The following is a 14,920-nucleotide window of genomic DNA, read 5'->3' as shown; positions in this document are numbered from 1 at the left end:
AGCTGTGTGTCTCGGGGATCAGACTTGGGTCATCAGGCTTGGCTGAGCCATCTCACTGGTCCAGGCTTTTTTTTTTACCTTCTATGTAATTGGATCCACACAGAAAGTCCTCCCTTAGGTCTGGATCCTTCTGGCACGACCGCTATAAGATTTATCCACTCCACTGCTCAGCCCTTTATTGGTAAAATCTGCCAGTTTGTTTATTCATTTCATCATCAGATACTAAAAGGGGTGTTTTGTGGGGTTTTGTTTGGTTTCGTCTTTTGTACTGGAGATCAAATCCAGGCCCTTGTGCATGCCAGGAAAGCCCTTTATCCCCAAGCCACAGACCACCACCCCCAGCCTGCTTTTTTGTTTTCATTTGTTTTGAGACAGGGTGTGTGTAGCCCAGACTAATCTAATGCCTCCCCCACCCCCCCCCCCCCCCCCCCCCCCCCCCCCCCCGCCCACAAGACAGGGTTTCTCTGTGTGACCCTGGCTGTCCTGGAACTAGCTCTGTAGACCAGGCTGGCCTCAAACTCACAGATCCACCAAGCCATGAGCCACCTGCCAAGTGACAGTCAGTATAAACCATCACACTGGTTGGTGACTAAGAGTTTAAAAAAAGATAGTCAATGTATGTACGTGATCCCTGTTTGGGCCAGGTACAGTGGTTCCCACTTGTAATCCTAGCACCCAGAAAGCCATGATGGACCCTTAATTTCACTTTTACCCTGTTGTCCAACCCACCCTCCCTGAGAGAGGCACCCCTCTAAACCCAACACAACAACTTTCAGGCCAACGGTAGATTGACTCTGCCCCCTTGATGGTCTTGGAGTTTGGTTTTCCTAACAATAATGTATGAATGTAAAAACCCCGAACGCCTACATCTCAGTTTTATTAGGATGATAAACACATCATTGGGCTAACAGTTTAGTGGGAGCAAACGGGAATGAGTCAGTTGTGCTTGAGAACGATGGAGGAACATAAATCCCTCTAAGGCGAGGATGGTACGTTGAAGAATGTTCTGTGTGTGATGGGTTGATCAGGGAAGGCCTGCAGAGTAGACAAGATCTGTTTATGTGTGGGTCATATGTGGGGATTCAAACCTTGAACTTCTTGTCTGCAAAGCATGGGTTCTACCACGAGCTACCACTCCCAGCCCTGAGTTATGTTTTAAGTAAAAGATCATTCCGGTGAAGAAACGAGGTGGAACTAGGAAGGCAGGAGGCCTCCCAGAGTTTAGGTCTGAGGGGATGGTGTGTTGAACTGGGTGATGATAGGGACAGTTACATACACACATTCAAAAAGCATAGCAGACAAAAGCTGCTGGTGGATTGGCTGTGGGGCATGAGAGCAGAACCAAAAACATCTTCTTCTTTCCAGGAGTGACAGATGCTTGCATGTATGGTACACAATTAAATCCCAAGTCTAGAACCTGACAAACACATGTAAGTCCAGCCAGCCAAACGTCCTATACCAAAGTTCTAGTCTTTCTGTGTGAGAAGTAGTAAGCGTTAGAACACAGTAACTAGTCCCGGCTCACAGTGTAGTCTGAGTGTAGTCTTAGGCAAGTTCTACAACCCGAGACTCAGTTTCCTCTTTTAGGAAAATGAGATAAGAATAGTACCCCCATCCTGGAGGTGTACAGAGTGAGAACAGAATTCATAAATATTCCTGACACTGAGACAGCTTAGACAAATCCCCATTTAAAACAAGCAGACTAGAGAAGGGGGGAAATGGCTCCATCAGTAAAGTGTTTAATATGCAAACACAAGGATCTTAGTTTGTATCCCCAGGGTCCTTATACAAACCAATACACTGGCGTGTGTCTGTAATCCCAGACCCTTGGCAGGAGAGGCAGACGCAGGAGAATTCCTGATGCTCATTGACTCACTAGCCTAGCCGAAATGAATTGATGAGCTCCGGGTCCAGTGAGAGACTTGTCTCAAAAAAAGGAAGAGCAAGCTAGGCGTTTTAAAGGCCTACATGCCTCTAAACTCATCACGAAGGAGGCAGAGACAGGTAGATTTCTGAGTTCTAAGCCAGTCAGGGCTATGTAGTAAGGTTTTGTCTGAGAAAAAAAAACTAATAAATAATAAAGGAGAACAAACATGAAAGATACCCAAAGTCAACCTCTGATTTTCACACACATAAAAACAAAACAAGCAAGCCCAGTGCGGTGGTGCAAGCACTCGGGAGGCAAAGGCAGACAGATCTGAGTTCAAGGCCAGCCTGGTCTACATGGAGAGTTCCAAGGCAGACAGACAGGACTCCACAGTGATACCCTGTACAAAACAACAACAACAACAAAATTAAGCAGACCATGGAGTAAGGGTTATCTTTATTTGGATCACAAAGTATAAATATGAACCAGGTTTTGGAAATATAAGTTGTAACAGTTCATAAATGGCACCAGAAACTTCCATGGGGACCATAACAGTATTACAGTTTTGGTGAGACTGTATAGTTTTCTTACCCAAAACCTTCCCTACCACCAACGCTCTCTGTAGCAACTGATAGGTGACCAATTACCTAGAATAGTCAACTCCAACATTCCCTGCTCCTCCTCAGCCTTTTTCTTTCCTAATACCTTCTCCAAACTGTCCTCTGCCCTACCAGCCTCTGCATGGACTAGCACCAGAATGGCAGAAGGAAGGGAAATGACTTGACACAATTGGGGATCGGAAAGGGTGATGGAGGAAAAGGGACCAGGAAACTGGAGGCCTGGACGCCCGACATCTTCTGCGAGGACACAGGTAAACACCAATATCTATTACACATTGACGTCAGCACCGTGGGCTTGCAAAACACGAACAGTAGACAAAAGGCAAGACGGAAGTCCAACTCACAGAGTGGCTCTGCCCAAATCAATTCCTGCACTCTGACCGTACACAACACCCCGGATACTCTGCTCCTGGGATATCTTCTGAAATGTAGACAGACAATAAATTACGACAGATGGGTTGCAGAGCACACGGGAGCGTGGCGCACTGAGCCAGATGGTAGAGCTGCAAAGAGGTGGGCCAGGACATTGCCAAAGTAACAGTCTAGGCACTTGAAATATTATTGTTAGATTGTTAAAAACTAAATAAATTAACATACATAGAATAAAATAAATATATAATTTAAGAGGCATTTTACAAATAACAAAAAAAAAATAGTTGTTATTTTTCCCCTCTGGGTAGAAGTCCCAAAATTCAGAGTTCTTGGGCTTGTGGTATTTCACAGTTAGCTCATCAAATCCAGCGTGCTGGAGGGTCCAAACAGCAGATCCCTTGGGGTTACTTGAACATACAGCTTCTCAATTCTGTCGCTTTCTTCCAGTCCATAAATCATTCCTCCTTCCTCTCCTTTTTTCAGTCAAAAATCCTGGAGCATATGGAGTCTAGCTGGCACTTTAATCCAGAAGCTAAGTGTTTAAACAAGCCGGTGGGTTCGGTGAGGGAGAGTCAGAAAGGCCTGGAGGGCTCTCCTGCTTCCACTGTTCTGATTGGGATCCCAGTGGGCACAGTCTGTTTGGCACTTGGAGGCTCTGATATTTTTGCAGAGCAATTTTGGGAGGCCCAGTCAGGGTAGCAACTGGGAATGAAGAAGTCTTCGCGGCTGCTTGTGAAGTCTTTCTCCTCTGCAGAACTTGTAATGAACCATCTCAGAGGTAGCCGTCCTCTGAAGGTCCTGAAACAGAGGAGGGAGGTATTTAAGGCTGGGTCCAACCTTATGAGATGCAAAGAGCATTCAGAAGGGGAGCTGGGGGCACTGCAACCTTGCAACCTAACTGGAGATGTCTCACCAAGTCTCTGAAGACCATTCTGCATCAGAACTCGGACTCCCCCACAGCAGTAACCTGCCTCCTGCAGCCCCCAATCAAAAGGATTCAGCACTCACTGAAACCTCCCCAAGACCCACCCACGCCTTGGCCTCTCTATGCTGCCCAGGGAAAAGAGTGGACCGTTACCTTGAGCACAGGTCCTTCTCAGTGGGAATTAGTCATGCCCAGCTTCACTTTCTCTTCATTTTCCACATCATAACCTCCTCGCCTATGGTACCTGAGGAAGATAAAGGGCTGTGAGCAGATGACAAAGTTCAGGTCCCACAGCCAGCCCTCAAAAGGAACTCCCATGATGCCTCTCCATTTCTTGAAAAAGCCCAGAGGGTATGGCAACTCATTGGTCTTTAGCCAAAACCTAGCTTTCCCAAGGGATTCCTATCTCTATCAGCAGAACATTTCATATTTATGTAAATATCTATGCATGCTTTTAGAGACGGCACCTCAGAACCCAGACTGGTCTAGCATTTCCTATATAGCCCAGGTTGGCCTCATAGCAGCTACACACCTGTCTTCCCTGGTTTCTTTATTTTAATATTATTTGGTTATCCAAATATCCTCACAGAGTATAATCCCTGAAAGATTATCACCAATAATATTATCCTTGCCTTTACTACCAAACCACACCCTAATGCCAGGAGAAAGAAATATTAAAGATGTGTCTCCATGGGTGAGTCACCAGGCCACAGAGTTAGGAAATGAACCCCGTGAGGAACAGAGGAACGGAACCTGTATGGCCTGGCAATAGGTACCTTGGGCTCTACATACCGGCTTCACACTGTGTCAGACAAAATAGTTTCTGGAAAATATATAGTAACAAGCCAAGGGGTGTGAGAAGAGGCTGTAGGCCTAAGTCCTAGGAGGAGAGAGAAGCGAGCGGTTTGCAGAACTAGCCTTCACGGGCCCCAAACACTCACCTAAACATGAGAAGTCCCACTATGACAAGCAGACACACAGACGACAGCACCACAGCCACCACAGCCAAGACTGTAGTGTGGTCATACGTTATTAAGCGATTCTCCACCGGTAGGGTCAGCCCATGACACCTCTCTCCATGGTAACCTGGGTGGCACCTAGAATAACAAGAAGAAGACAGAGTTACGGGTGTATGCACCCTCTCTTCCTCTCTCTCCACCCCCCTACTCCTCGAGTCCTGCTTCAGGCGGGGGGGGGGGGGGGGGGNGGGGGGGGGGGGGGAGTGAGGGGGGAGCTGGCGGTTTAGATGTATTCCACAAGGCTCTAATCTATTACATCTGTACTAAGGTGTTTTGCTTAAGCCACTTAAGGGGACTTGAGCATCAGGGCTGATGGGCTGAGTTGAGGGGATTCGGCATCGCTCCCTCTAGAGAGGCCCTTCTACATTCTGACCCAGAAATAAACCCAGCCTTGCCCATCGATGTATCCAACATGCAGTCCCTCCCCGCCGCTGCTCAGTCTATTAATAGGCCCTGTCCCTGTGCCAGGAATCGTTTTTCTCGTTTCCTCCATTTAACTCCTAGCTCCCAACCTGGGAGCTAAGCTACAGCCTTGGGCCTCCGAACGCTGGACTCTGGGGCCTCCTCCATCACAGGACAAAACAAACACTGAGATAACATCTTCCTGCCCAGCCACCCTGTCGCAGCCTGAAAGAATGTCGGAAACAATCCCTTGGCTCTTCTCCCTCAAGAAACACATCACGTGACAGCCGCCGCTCGGAACACAAAGCACTTCCTTGAAGCTCGTAGGAAGGCTGCTGAAGAAACACATTCACATGCCTTCCTTCTGAGCACCCCTGAGATCCTTTGATGTTGGTGGGAGCCCCGTGCTACAGAAAGGTGGCATCGCTTCCCAAGGTCATGCAGCCGGGCAGCGGCATGGGCATGGACTCTAACTTGGCCAACTCCCTCCACAACTGCTCACCCACTGGCTGGGGATCTTAGGTCAGCAGCTGCTGAAGGAGGCACCAAGTGGCCCTCTGCTATGAACTGCATCTCCTCTGGAGGAGGTTGTGCACCTGAAGCCTCGGAGCCTGGATGTAGTATCCCTCCTTCCCGATGGCAGGGCCCTGGGAGGGTGGGGCTGGGTAGCACTGCACCCCTGTTTCTACTCAGGACTATCTGCACCTACTCCTGGCACTGCACCCCTGTTTCTACTCAGGACTATCTGCACCTACTCCTGGGTACGGAGCAACACAAAGACTGGTCAGGCCAACAAAGGACGGAATATCTTCTTTACCTAGCCTTTTCAGCGTGTCTAACCCTTGAGTCAGAGTGGGGAAAAATACATCCCTACCCTGCCAGGACCTAAAGGAAGCTCCTGGGAGTGTCCCTGGAAACTCATGTGTTCACAGAGATAAGGGGTCAAAGAGATTAAGTAATCGGTCAAGTCTCACAACTAGGAAGCAGCAAGGCCAAGATCAGAAGCCTCTATGATTCTATGCACTCCCACTGCGAGACCAGGTAGCCTAAGAAAACCTATCTGGTAGGTCCTGAGCTGTCGGACCTGTCCACTGGCCATATTGCTGTCATTGTTGATTATCCACAGCTTTATGAATAAATAGAAAGTAATAAAGGCCGGCCGTGACCAAGCATCTGCACTAACTGCTCCACAGGGATTATATTATTTCATCTTTGGTGCTGGGGCCTGAACTCAGGGCCTTTGATTTCATTGGGCATTTAAGGTCAAACCACCTGTGAAGCAGAAGCTGTCACCCCCATTTTCAAGCTGAAGAAGCCAGGGCTTACCCTCTGCTAAATAACATGCCAAAGTTACAGAGTTAGTGAGTAGTAGAGCCTGGATTAAACCTAGCAGTCTGGATGAGTTCCGCAACTACGCTATTCCTGGGGAAGGAAGCTGAAGCTCATTCTGTTTTGCACTTCCAAGCCATCGTTCAAACCCCACAGGTAGTTACTCAGATGATAGAAATAAAACTTGGCCTCAGAGTCCTGCAATTCAGTTATATAATCCTTCTACCACCTCTGTCCTGAGTCAAAAGGATAATAATGCAAATGTGCTAATATTACCCCACTTCTCCCTCCCTTCAAAGCCTGGCTTCCCCAGGGGAGGAGGCAGGCTGAGTACATTCCACACATCCCTGGATGCAGGGCAAGATCATGTGTCTTGCCCCAAGCCAACACACACACATCTATCAAACTAGGACCCGTTTCTCCTCTCTCTGTCTGTGACCCACTTTAGAACAGGAGATCCTTCCAGGGTCCAGAGATCTCGTCTACACAGTCTAGCGTATTTCCACAGCTACCCCTGACATTGGAGGAGGCATCATTTGATAGAGGAGAGCATGATAAATGAGTTCCAGACTGGTTCTTCTATTTCTACCCAGGTGATCTTGGGTAAGTCACGCTACTTTCCTAAACTTTAGTTTCCTCATATCGAAACCAGGGGTAATAAAAGCCTACCTCGCTGGAGCATCACGACCAGCCCAGGCCCCACTTCGGTAGTTATTATAGAATCAAAGCAGAGGGGAAAGGCTGCATCTCAAGGAATGGGATGCTCAAGCCAGACGACGTCAAGAGAAGGGGCCTCTGCACGTGAGCAGTAGGGCCAGTGCGGCTCCAGGTCTGTCTCTCTTCTAGCTCAGTCCTTCTGAACCAACTACCCCCAGGTTTCCTCCAGCCACAGGAAACTTTGCAGCCAATCTCTGGGTCAGCAGCCCGTCAGAAGTCCAAGAAAATTGCTCTTTGAGGGAAACTTTTGGCTGGTGACACAGAAGGGTTTTCCTGTTCGTGGTGGCAGTCAGAGGCTGGTTTAGGAAGCCAGCTAGCCTCAAGTTCACCACAGCAGCCAGGACACACCCTCGCTGGCAGTTTCTGGGTCTAAAGTAGAGGAGAAGCCACAAAAAGGGACACAGATGTAGGTGCACAGATGTCACATTGCCCCAAACTAGGATCTCTGTTGTCAGAGAACCCACCCTATGAAGTGTACCTAGGAAGCTGACAGAAAGTCTTCTGGTCACTTGCTGCGCCCTGAGACTAGTAAAATCCTAATGGGTGTTCTAGGACAACAGCTGCCCTCCATAAAATCCTGTTCAACTCCACAAGGACAGGGACAGAGGAGGAAAGCCAACACCCAGTGCAGCCTGGGAGCATGAAAAGCAAGCTGGGATAGGAGCGAGACCCTATCTTCTTCCCATGAATTTATTTAGATGTTGATCTCATGCAAATAACTTCCTACGCACTCTCTGTGGCTTCCTCATTTTTCAAGTAGAGAGAGAAAGTTCTGCCCTCCCTCCCAGCAAAGGCGGCTTTTGGAAACCCCAAGAGACCATCTGTTTTCATCCCTTCCGACAGTGTACGGCACCACATGAGTGCTCATCACGCCTGCTGGGCTGAACTTGACGTAAAGGCAAACAATGAAGACCTCGAAGAAATAATACCAATATGATTATCATCACTATCCCTAGAGCCACTGGGAAGGTGGCCTTACACAAGCTTTTTTTTTTGGTTCTCTGAGCTTAGAAGGTCAGGGGAGTCCTGTTTTTCGGCTGATCAATGGAAGCCCTGCACATCTATTTGCCAAACCACCCTGGAGCACAAACATCCTGAGCCAGTGTGGCTAGACAGACCCCTGGCTCCAGTCCATCTCGACTGCCCTCAGAGTCACTTTCTCCTCCCTGAGCTAATGGTGCCATCTCGCACATGTAAGACAAACATTTCCTGTCCTGTCCCAGGACACTGGGAAGGAGCAGACGGAGATCCTGCCTCTCCAAGACACTCAGCTCTCGCCCAGGGTGTCACAGGAAGGGACACACTGACTGGGAAGGTGGGAAGCAATGGGTCTGTTTGCCAGCTGCTAAATACAGAACAGATCTTCTGTGTAGGGTTAGAAGGGACAAGGACCTTTCAAAGCCAAGGACCCATGCCAGTCACAGGGGGAAGAGGTGCCATACAGGATGGGAGACAGAGTACACAACAGCATCCTGGACCGTCCAGGGTCTCCTAGGAAGGGTCACAGGGCTCCAAGTGTCTGTGTCTCACTTGACAAGGAAGATATGGAAAGTGGTCTGATGTGGGGTACTGGCCTCAGGCAGAGTGGTGACATTATACCTGCCAGAGAGCAGGTATATCCCTGGGGGGCTGCCAAGGTGGGCCGCTTGCTGGGTTTGGCCTATGAGAGAACAATGATCCCACGGCCCCTCCACCCACACTCCTGACGGTGATGCTGCAAACCGAGTTAGGTTCCTGTGAATCCTGCACAAAGAAAACCTTCTCCAGCCCTCTCTTCTAGACAAGATCGATATCCTCTGTGTCTCCCACATCCTTCTGTCCCGTCTGGGTGAAAAAGTGGAGGGGTTCTAACTCATTCTACACGACGGCTCCTCTCTGTATAGTCCTGCCGCCGCGCATTAGAACCAGCCCACATCTACTAATTTGCATGCTCGCACGCACTTGAGTACACACGCCCAGCATGTGACTCCAGGCACCTACATCAGCTCCACTCCTTCTAGGAACCCACTCAGCTGTGTTTCCTATCAGCTTTTCTTCCCCGAGAAGGGTCCGAGGCCAGAATGAAGGCCCTCCTTCACCAGTGTCCGCTCTCCTGGACACGCGCTCAGTTATGGGTGTGCACGAGGAAACGTCCTGAAGGATTGGGGAGCGTCACAAACCCATGCCACAGGAAATTGCATCCTCTTTGGTGGTAGCGGGGACTTCCGCTGACTAAAAATGTGTCCCTTCCTTTGAACTTCCTCCCAGAGGTTGAAAAGAAGCCGGTGAAATTATGAACTCAAGGAACAGTGACAAAGAGAGCCTGTGGCCGACAGAGCTGATGAGATTGGTTCTGGGATGGGCCACTTACTTGCAGGATGGAGCCCGGAGGTCCTTGACGTATTTACACTCCCCATGGATGCAGAAGTCCTTGTATTTCCTGAGACACGGGTCTCTCTTCTTCCCTAATCCCTTGCCTTTCTTCTTTTTTTTCCCGTTCTTTTCTTTGCTTGGCGTGACTAGGCCTTGAGGCTTGGAGGAGAAAGCAACTGCAGGAAGAAAGGGTACCCAGTTAAGCCTCTCAACTGTGTCCTTTGGGAAAAGTATCTTCAGATCTAAGCCAGGCTGACCTCAAACCCCCCCATCCCTCCCATCCCAGTGTCTGAAACACGGAAATTACAGACGGGTACCCCCCACTCCCCAAGCAATGAGGGTGTACACGCTATTTGATCCCACCTAGAGTCAGAGACCTGGGAAAACTCTTTAAGAACTACCAGAAAGAGGAAGCTTTGGGAGGAAACAGAAGTTGGGTTGGGTTCCAAGGAAGAAGAACCTCGTTCTAAGAAAGCCAGAGAAACTGCGGTTCACTGAGCAAAGCTATCAGCCTTGCGCGCGCGGCCAGCCCACCTTCTACCCCATCTGCGACTCCCCCACATCTACTTGGTTCTATTTTAGCCTCAGTCAGCCTCATTTCCTGACACCATGCTCCGTGACCCACTTGCAGGAAGATAGTGTCACAGGCAAAGATGGCTTTGGGGTAAGGAACTTGGTTGTTTGGGGGTATAAAGCTTCTGAAATAGGAGCATCTAAAGCTTTATAGCCCTTCACAGGAGCTCCCATTCACATCAGGGAATGTTTGGTGCAGACCTAGCTCTGAAACAGCAAACGGGCCATCCCTGATTAAAAAGACCTTTTTCAAATGTCTATTTAGATTTATTCCCAAATGTCCTATTTATACCTGGGACAGGGAGGGAGGTTACAATATGTACAAGAAAACATGCAGAAGGAACTGGACTATGATATCCCCCTCTTCTTTCCATACTGTAGGGACTGGGGGAGAACCACCTCACATCCACCTGGAACCGGCCATTAGCCCAGGACTCTGGTGCCAGCCTGTCCCATCCCTGAACCCCACAGTTACAAGGTGCTCGCTGTTCACAACTACAGCTTGTGTCTGGCAGAAAGGGGAAAGGGGAACATGATTAAGTTAAGACTAGGGACACAGAAGCCTCAAGACAAATGAGACCTCAACAATGCCAGGGCACTTTCAAGATGAAACCATAGCATCCCCAGAAGGCAGGGACTTGTCCCGGGGCAGTGCAGGATTGCGGTCAGAACTGGGGTCTCTAGTCCTGTTCCAGGCTTCTTTAGAGTTCAGAGAGTGATGTAAATGGCCAGAGAAAGCCAGTTATTGGGTCTCCAGGGAAAGCAGAGCAGGAGGCCCCAAAACAAGCAGAGAGAATAAGAAGATCGACAAGTTAGGCTCCTGCCGAGGAGAGGGAGCAGTGAGTCAGGTTGGCAGAGGTATGAGGAGCAGCCATGTGGGTGGGGGGTGAGTCACTGCCCAGCCCAGCCCTACCCAGCCTAAGAGAGAGCCAGGAGAATCCAGACTGTTGAGGACATGGGTGACCCAAGGGTCCACTGTAGAGCTGACGAAATGTGGAGCCCCGGCCTCAGTTTTGGAGCAGACTCTTGACTTGGGCAAAGCAGGGCAAGCAAGCACCTCAGGAAGCCTTGGGCGAGGAGGGAGCAAGGAGGCGGAGCAGCAGGTGGGCTGAACAGGTGTGTCTCCTTCTGACCAAATATAGTCATTCCGGGGCCACAGGGCTCAGGGCTGGCTCCACCTCTGAGAATCACTGTAAGTGGCCGCTGGGTTCTGGACTCTGCCCAGTCCCTGTGTTCAGTCACAGATCCAGGCTACAGAATCACACATAACTCTTTCCTCTGGGAGTCTCCTTAGAGATTCCAGTGGGCAGGAAGTCTACAAGTTTCAGATCTACAGCATTTCAAGACAGCCTCCTAGAGGCCGAGCACTCACCCTTCATTGCCAGCTGCAGGGCTACTAGCCTCGCTCACCTAAGCCAAGAGTTCCTCGCTGCCCTGTCTTTCCTAACCTGGAGAAAGGTGGAAGGAGACTAACACTGCACACTTTCCAGGCTCTCATCTAGTATCTCTTTTTATATAGAATCACCACATATATAACCATACATTAGACAGGACTTGCACACCCTCCCCCCTTTTTTGCATAGACACTCTAGGGAAAGCACCGGGGAGTGGTGAGTGCCCACGTCTTTAATCTCAGCGCACCGAAGACAGAGGCAGGCAGATCTCTTTGAGTTTGTGGCCAGCCTGATCCACCAAGCGAGTTCCAGGACAGCCAAGCTACACAGAGAAGCCCTGTCCTGAAACACCCCGCCCCTAAAAATAAGAAACTCTAGAAAAAGCATCTCAGCCATGCCTTTCTTCTAGCATCTAGCTTACCTCCGACGACAACCTGCCTCTTTCAGTTTGCTCCAAAGTATACAGCAGTAAGAGCCCACATCAGATGAGACCAAAGATAGCACTATATTGCAGAAACCCCAACTCCAATCAGTCCAGGAGCTTTTCCTGGAACATCCCCTCAAGGGGTGGGGTGGGGGGCAACTGAATAAATCTCAGGCCTGTACATTCTTCAGCTGCAAACAGCATCTAAGGTTTGCAGCTGAAGAATACCTCCATACCCACCTTTGAAAAGATCCGGATCTGTCTGTACCAAGTCCTGGACTTCCTGAGCACGACCGTCTCCCGTGGGTAGCAGCTGGTCTGTGGATCCAGTGGGAGAGTCGGGGTTGCTGGTTGCCGCCGCCAGACCTCTCCGAAGCCGCTCCAGACTCTCACCGGTCACCAATGCGGACAACACTGGGCAAGGGAAGAGAGGAGGCCACCTCAGTCCCACCGCCTAGACCCCGCACCACCAAGCAATCGAGGTCCACGCCCGCTCTCTAGGGCGCACGGGCCCCACCAAGTGGTCCGCTAGGGGAGGAGGTGGGAGGCAATGCATCGACCTTCCCACGTGTCCCCCGCACGGTGCCCCCACCCTACTCCCTACCTCGGAGACATCAGCTGCCCTCTTACCTGCGGCCAGAAAGAGCTTCAGCATCACCGACGGCAGCAGCTTCATGGTCCGGAGCCTGGAGGAGACGGCGAGGCAGCGATCACTTTGGATGCAGCGGCAGCTGGACGCCTGCACCGGGGCCAGGCAGCGGAGGGCAGCGAGATTCCACCGGGCAAGGAAGGTCTGCCCGCTTCTGGGTGCGATCCTGCCGAGGAGCCCTGCGGCGGCGGTACGTCTGTCTGTTCGGAGTCGGTCCGCTCGTCCGCCCAGCCCTTGTGTGCCCGTCAGGCCGACCAGTCACGTACCGCGTGCAGCTCCCAGGGCCGACTGAGCGCTCTCCGGCAGCGCGCGGCCGGGAATAAGGCTCCTGGAAAAGCAGTGGAAGCCCCGCCCCACCCGGCCCCGCCCCCTCCCCTCCCCCTCCCGCGCCGTGCCCGGCCCGGCCGCAGGCGCTGCCCCGGTCTCGGCAGTCGCGGCGGGAGGACCCGGAGGCGCTCACATTTTTGGGACCAGGCCAGAGCAGCCGTGGCCGGAGTGTGGGTGTAGGGCGAATGACCGGCAGGTGGCGAAGCCCGGATCCTACCTTTCCTCCAACGCCGGGAGCGCTGCAACCTAGTGAAAGCTGAGCTGAGAGCTGTTCCCGGCCTGCGTCCCTGCATCTTTTGACAACTCCCTGTTCCATACTAGATATCTGCATTCAGAAGCCTACCGACACAGCCAGCAGTAAATAATATTTCGTTTATCGTTTAAAAAATAGATATACGAATGCCAGTTGGTCTCCTGAGGGCAAAGTGACCAGATCTGAAGTTGCGGTCATTTGATGCCAATCCAGCTACAGCAAAGGAAGTTAGGAGTGGCTGCCACTGCTTTCCCCCAGGGGACAGAGTCTACTTTAGGATTTCTGAGCTATGCAACATAATTCCCAGGCTTTTGTGATCAGAAAGACACAGATTGTGGGACAAGCCTCATACTCTTGCTTAGATATTAAGACCACTCTCTCAGACATAAGCTCTACTCTCAAAGGACCCAACCGGCTAACCTGGATGAGTATGTACAACCCGTGCCAGATGGATGTTTCTCTTTCAACTGGTGTGTTTGCGGGGAAGGGGGTCGTCCGGAGTCCATGTCCTGACTCAAATAATGATTCCCTCAGTAAGTATTTCTGCTCCCGGGGACGTGCTGGGTAGGGAGTTTGACCCAGGGCTGGGTTGGCATTCAGAGCCCTCAAATTGTGCCAGACGGAGCACTTGCCTGATTCAGCCATGTGTAGGGATAAAAACAGGCCTGCTATTTATACACTGTCTATCCCATTCTTTATCCCCGCCCCACCCCCACCTTTGCAGGGGTCAATCTGGCTCGTCCCCTCTTAATTTTCCCATATACTCCCGGGTCTAGGCTTCCACAGTGCACAGCGGTGTCTACAGACTTAGATTGCTACTTATGTGTGACCTTGGATAAGATAATTGATTTTATATCGTAGGGAGGAAGCTATTTTGTTTTATTTTATGCGTACGGGTATTTGCCCACATACATGTCTGTGTACAACATACCTGCCTGGCGCCCACAGAGGTCAGAAGAGGACATCAGATCCCCTGGGACTGGAGTTACAGATGGCTGTGAGACCCTGTGTGGACATAGGTAATCAAACCTGGGTTCTCTGGAGGAGCATCCAGTGGTCTTAACTGCTGAGCCATGTCTCTAGCCCCTGATATTTGATCCTACTGAGCCCCGGTTTCTATATCTCCCGAATGGGAATGACGGTAGTCACACTAATGCGGGCAGCGTTGTAGAGAGCTTTCCGAGGGCCGAGGAGGAAGCACACAAGAGGCAGAAATGGTACAAGCTCGGGTAAACTGCTCTTGTCACCACGGGACACTTCACCTTGGTTACTCCTTTTCCCTCCCTTCCCTAGACACCCAGTCTGACCAGGTGTAGACAAATGGGTCTCAGACGGAAGCTTACTTCTCACCTATTTGGCAAAAAGCCACCGTGGTATTCCTCTGGGTGCTCGGTATCGAGTCCAGGACCTCGGCAGATGGCCACCACCCCAGCCACACCTTCCCCTCCTCCAGCAGGTGTCTGACTGCCTTCTAAAAACCAAAGCCTTCAAGGGGTCAGGGTTCTCCCCAGGGAAGGGTGGAGGGAAATGTTTCCTGACACATGACCAAGTCACTCCCCCTTCCCCCTCCCACCTCACACCCTGCTCTCCTGTCCTAGCCTGCTTCTTCCTTCCTTTGCTAGGTCCTTCCGCCTCACCCCCACGTCAGCTCAACCTCACCGGGGCAACTCCAGGCTTTCATCACACCCAGGAGCCTC

At 50.8% G+C, this 14,920-nt stretch overlaps 1 protein-coding gene and 1 long non-coding RNA gene across 2 annotated transcripts; both read right to left on the bottom strand.

Annotated features, from left to right (window-relative positions):
• Window positions 1-2,294: 2,294 nt before the first annotated feature.
• Hbegf (heparin binding EGF like growth factor) lies at window positions 2,295-12,968 on the bottom strand. Its single transcript, XM_050130388.1, has 6 exons — window positions 12,625-12,968; window positions 12,235-12,408; window positions 9,602-9,779; window positions 4,726-4,881; window positions 3,938-4,028; window positions 2,295-3,657 (listed from the first exon to the last, which is right to left on the bottom strand). The coding sequence occupies exons 1-5, from the start codon at window positions 12,668-12,670 to the stop codon at window positions 3,956-3,958; spliced, it is 627 nt and encodes a 208-aa protein (XP_049986345.1). The 5' UTR covers window positions 12,671-12,968; the 3' UTR covers window positions 2,295-3,657; window positions 3,938-3,955.
• A 74-nt stretch (window positions 12,969-13,042) lies between these two features.
• Window positions 13,043-14,699, bottom strand: LOC126493395 (uncharacterized). Its single transcript, XR_007589802.1, has 3 exons — window positions 14,574-14,699; window positions 14,155-14,228; window positions 13,043-13,309 (listed from the first exon to the last, which is right to left on the bottom strand). It is a non-coding gene; the product is annotated as an uncharacterized lncRNA (long non-coding RNA).
• Window positions 14,700-14,920: the final 221 nt, after the last annotated feature.

The sequence above is a fragment of the Alexandromys fortis genome, unplaced genomic scaffold (genome assembly GCF_014885135.2).
Source record: "Alexandromys fortis isolate MF-2015 unplaced genomic scaffold, M_Fortis_MF-2015_v1.1 scaffold_341, whole genome shotgun sequence".
Lineage (NCBI taxonomy): Eukaryota > Metazoa > Chordata > Mammalia > Rodentia > Cricetidae > Alexandromys > Alexandromys fortis.
This window is presented reverse-complemented; position numbering and strand designations above follow the sequence as displayed.

Bases quoted from the DNA above. Each gene is read 5' to 3' on its own strand.
- Hbegf (XM_050130388.1), bottom strand. From the start codon at position 12,670: ATGAAGCTGCTGCCGTCGGTGATGCTGAAGCTCTTTCTGGCCGCAG. The intron at 4,882-9,601 runs GTAAGTGGCCCA...TTGTTATTCTAG, and splicing joins CTCCGGGCTCCATCCTGCAA to GTGCCACCCAGGTTACCATG. The intron at 4,029-4,725 runs GTGAGTGTTTGG...TATCTTCCTCAG, and splicing joins GTGGGACTTCTCATGTTTAG to GTACCATAGGCGAGGAGGTT.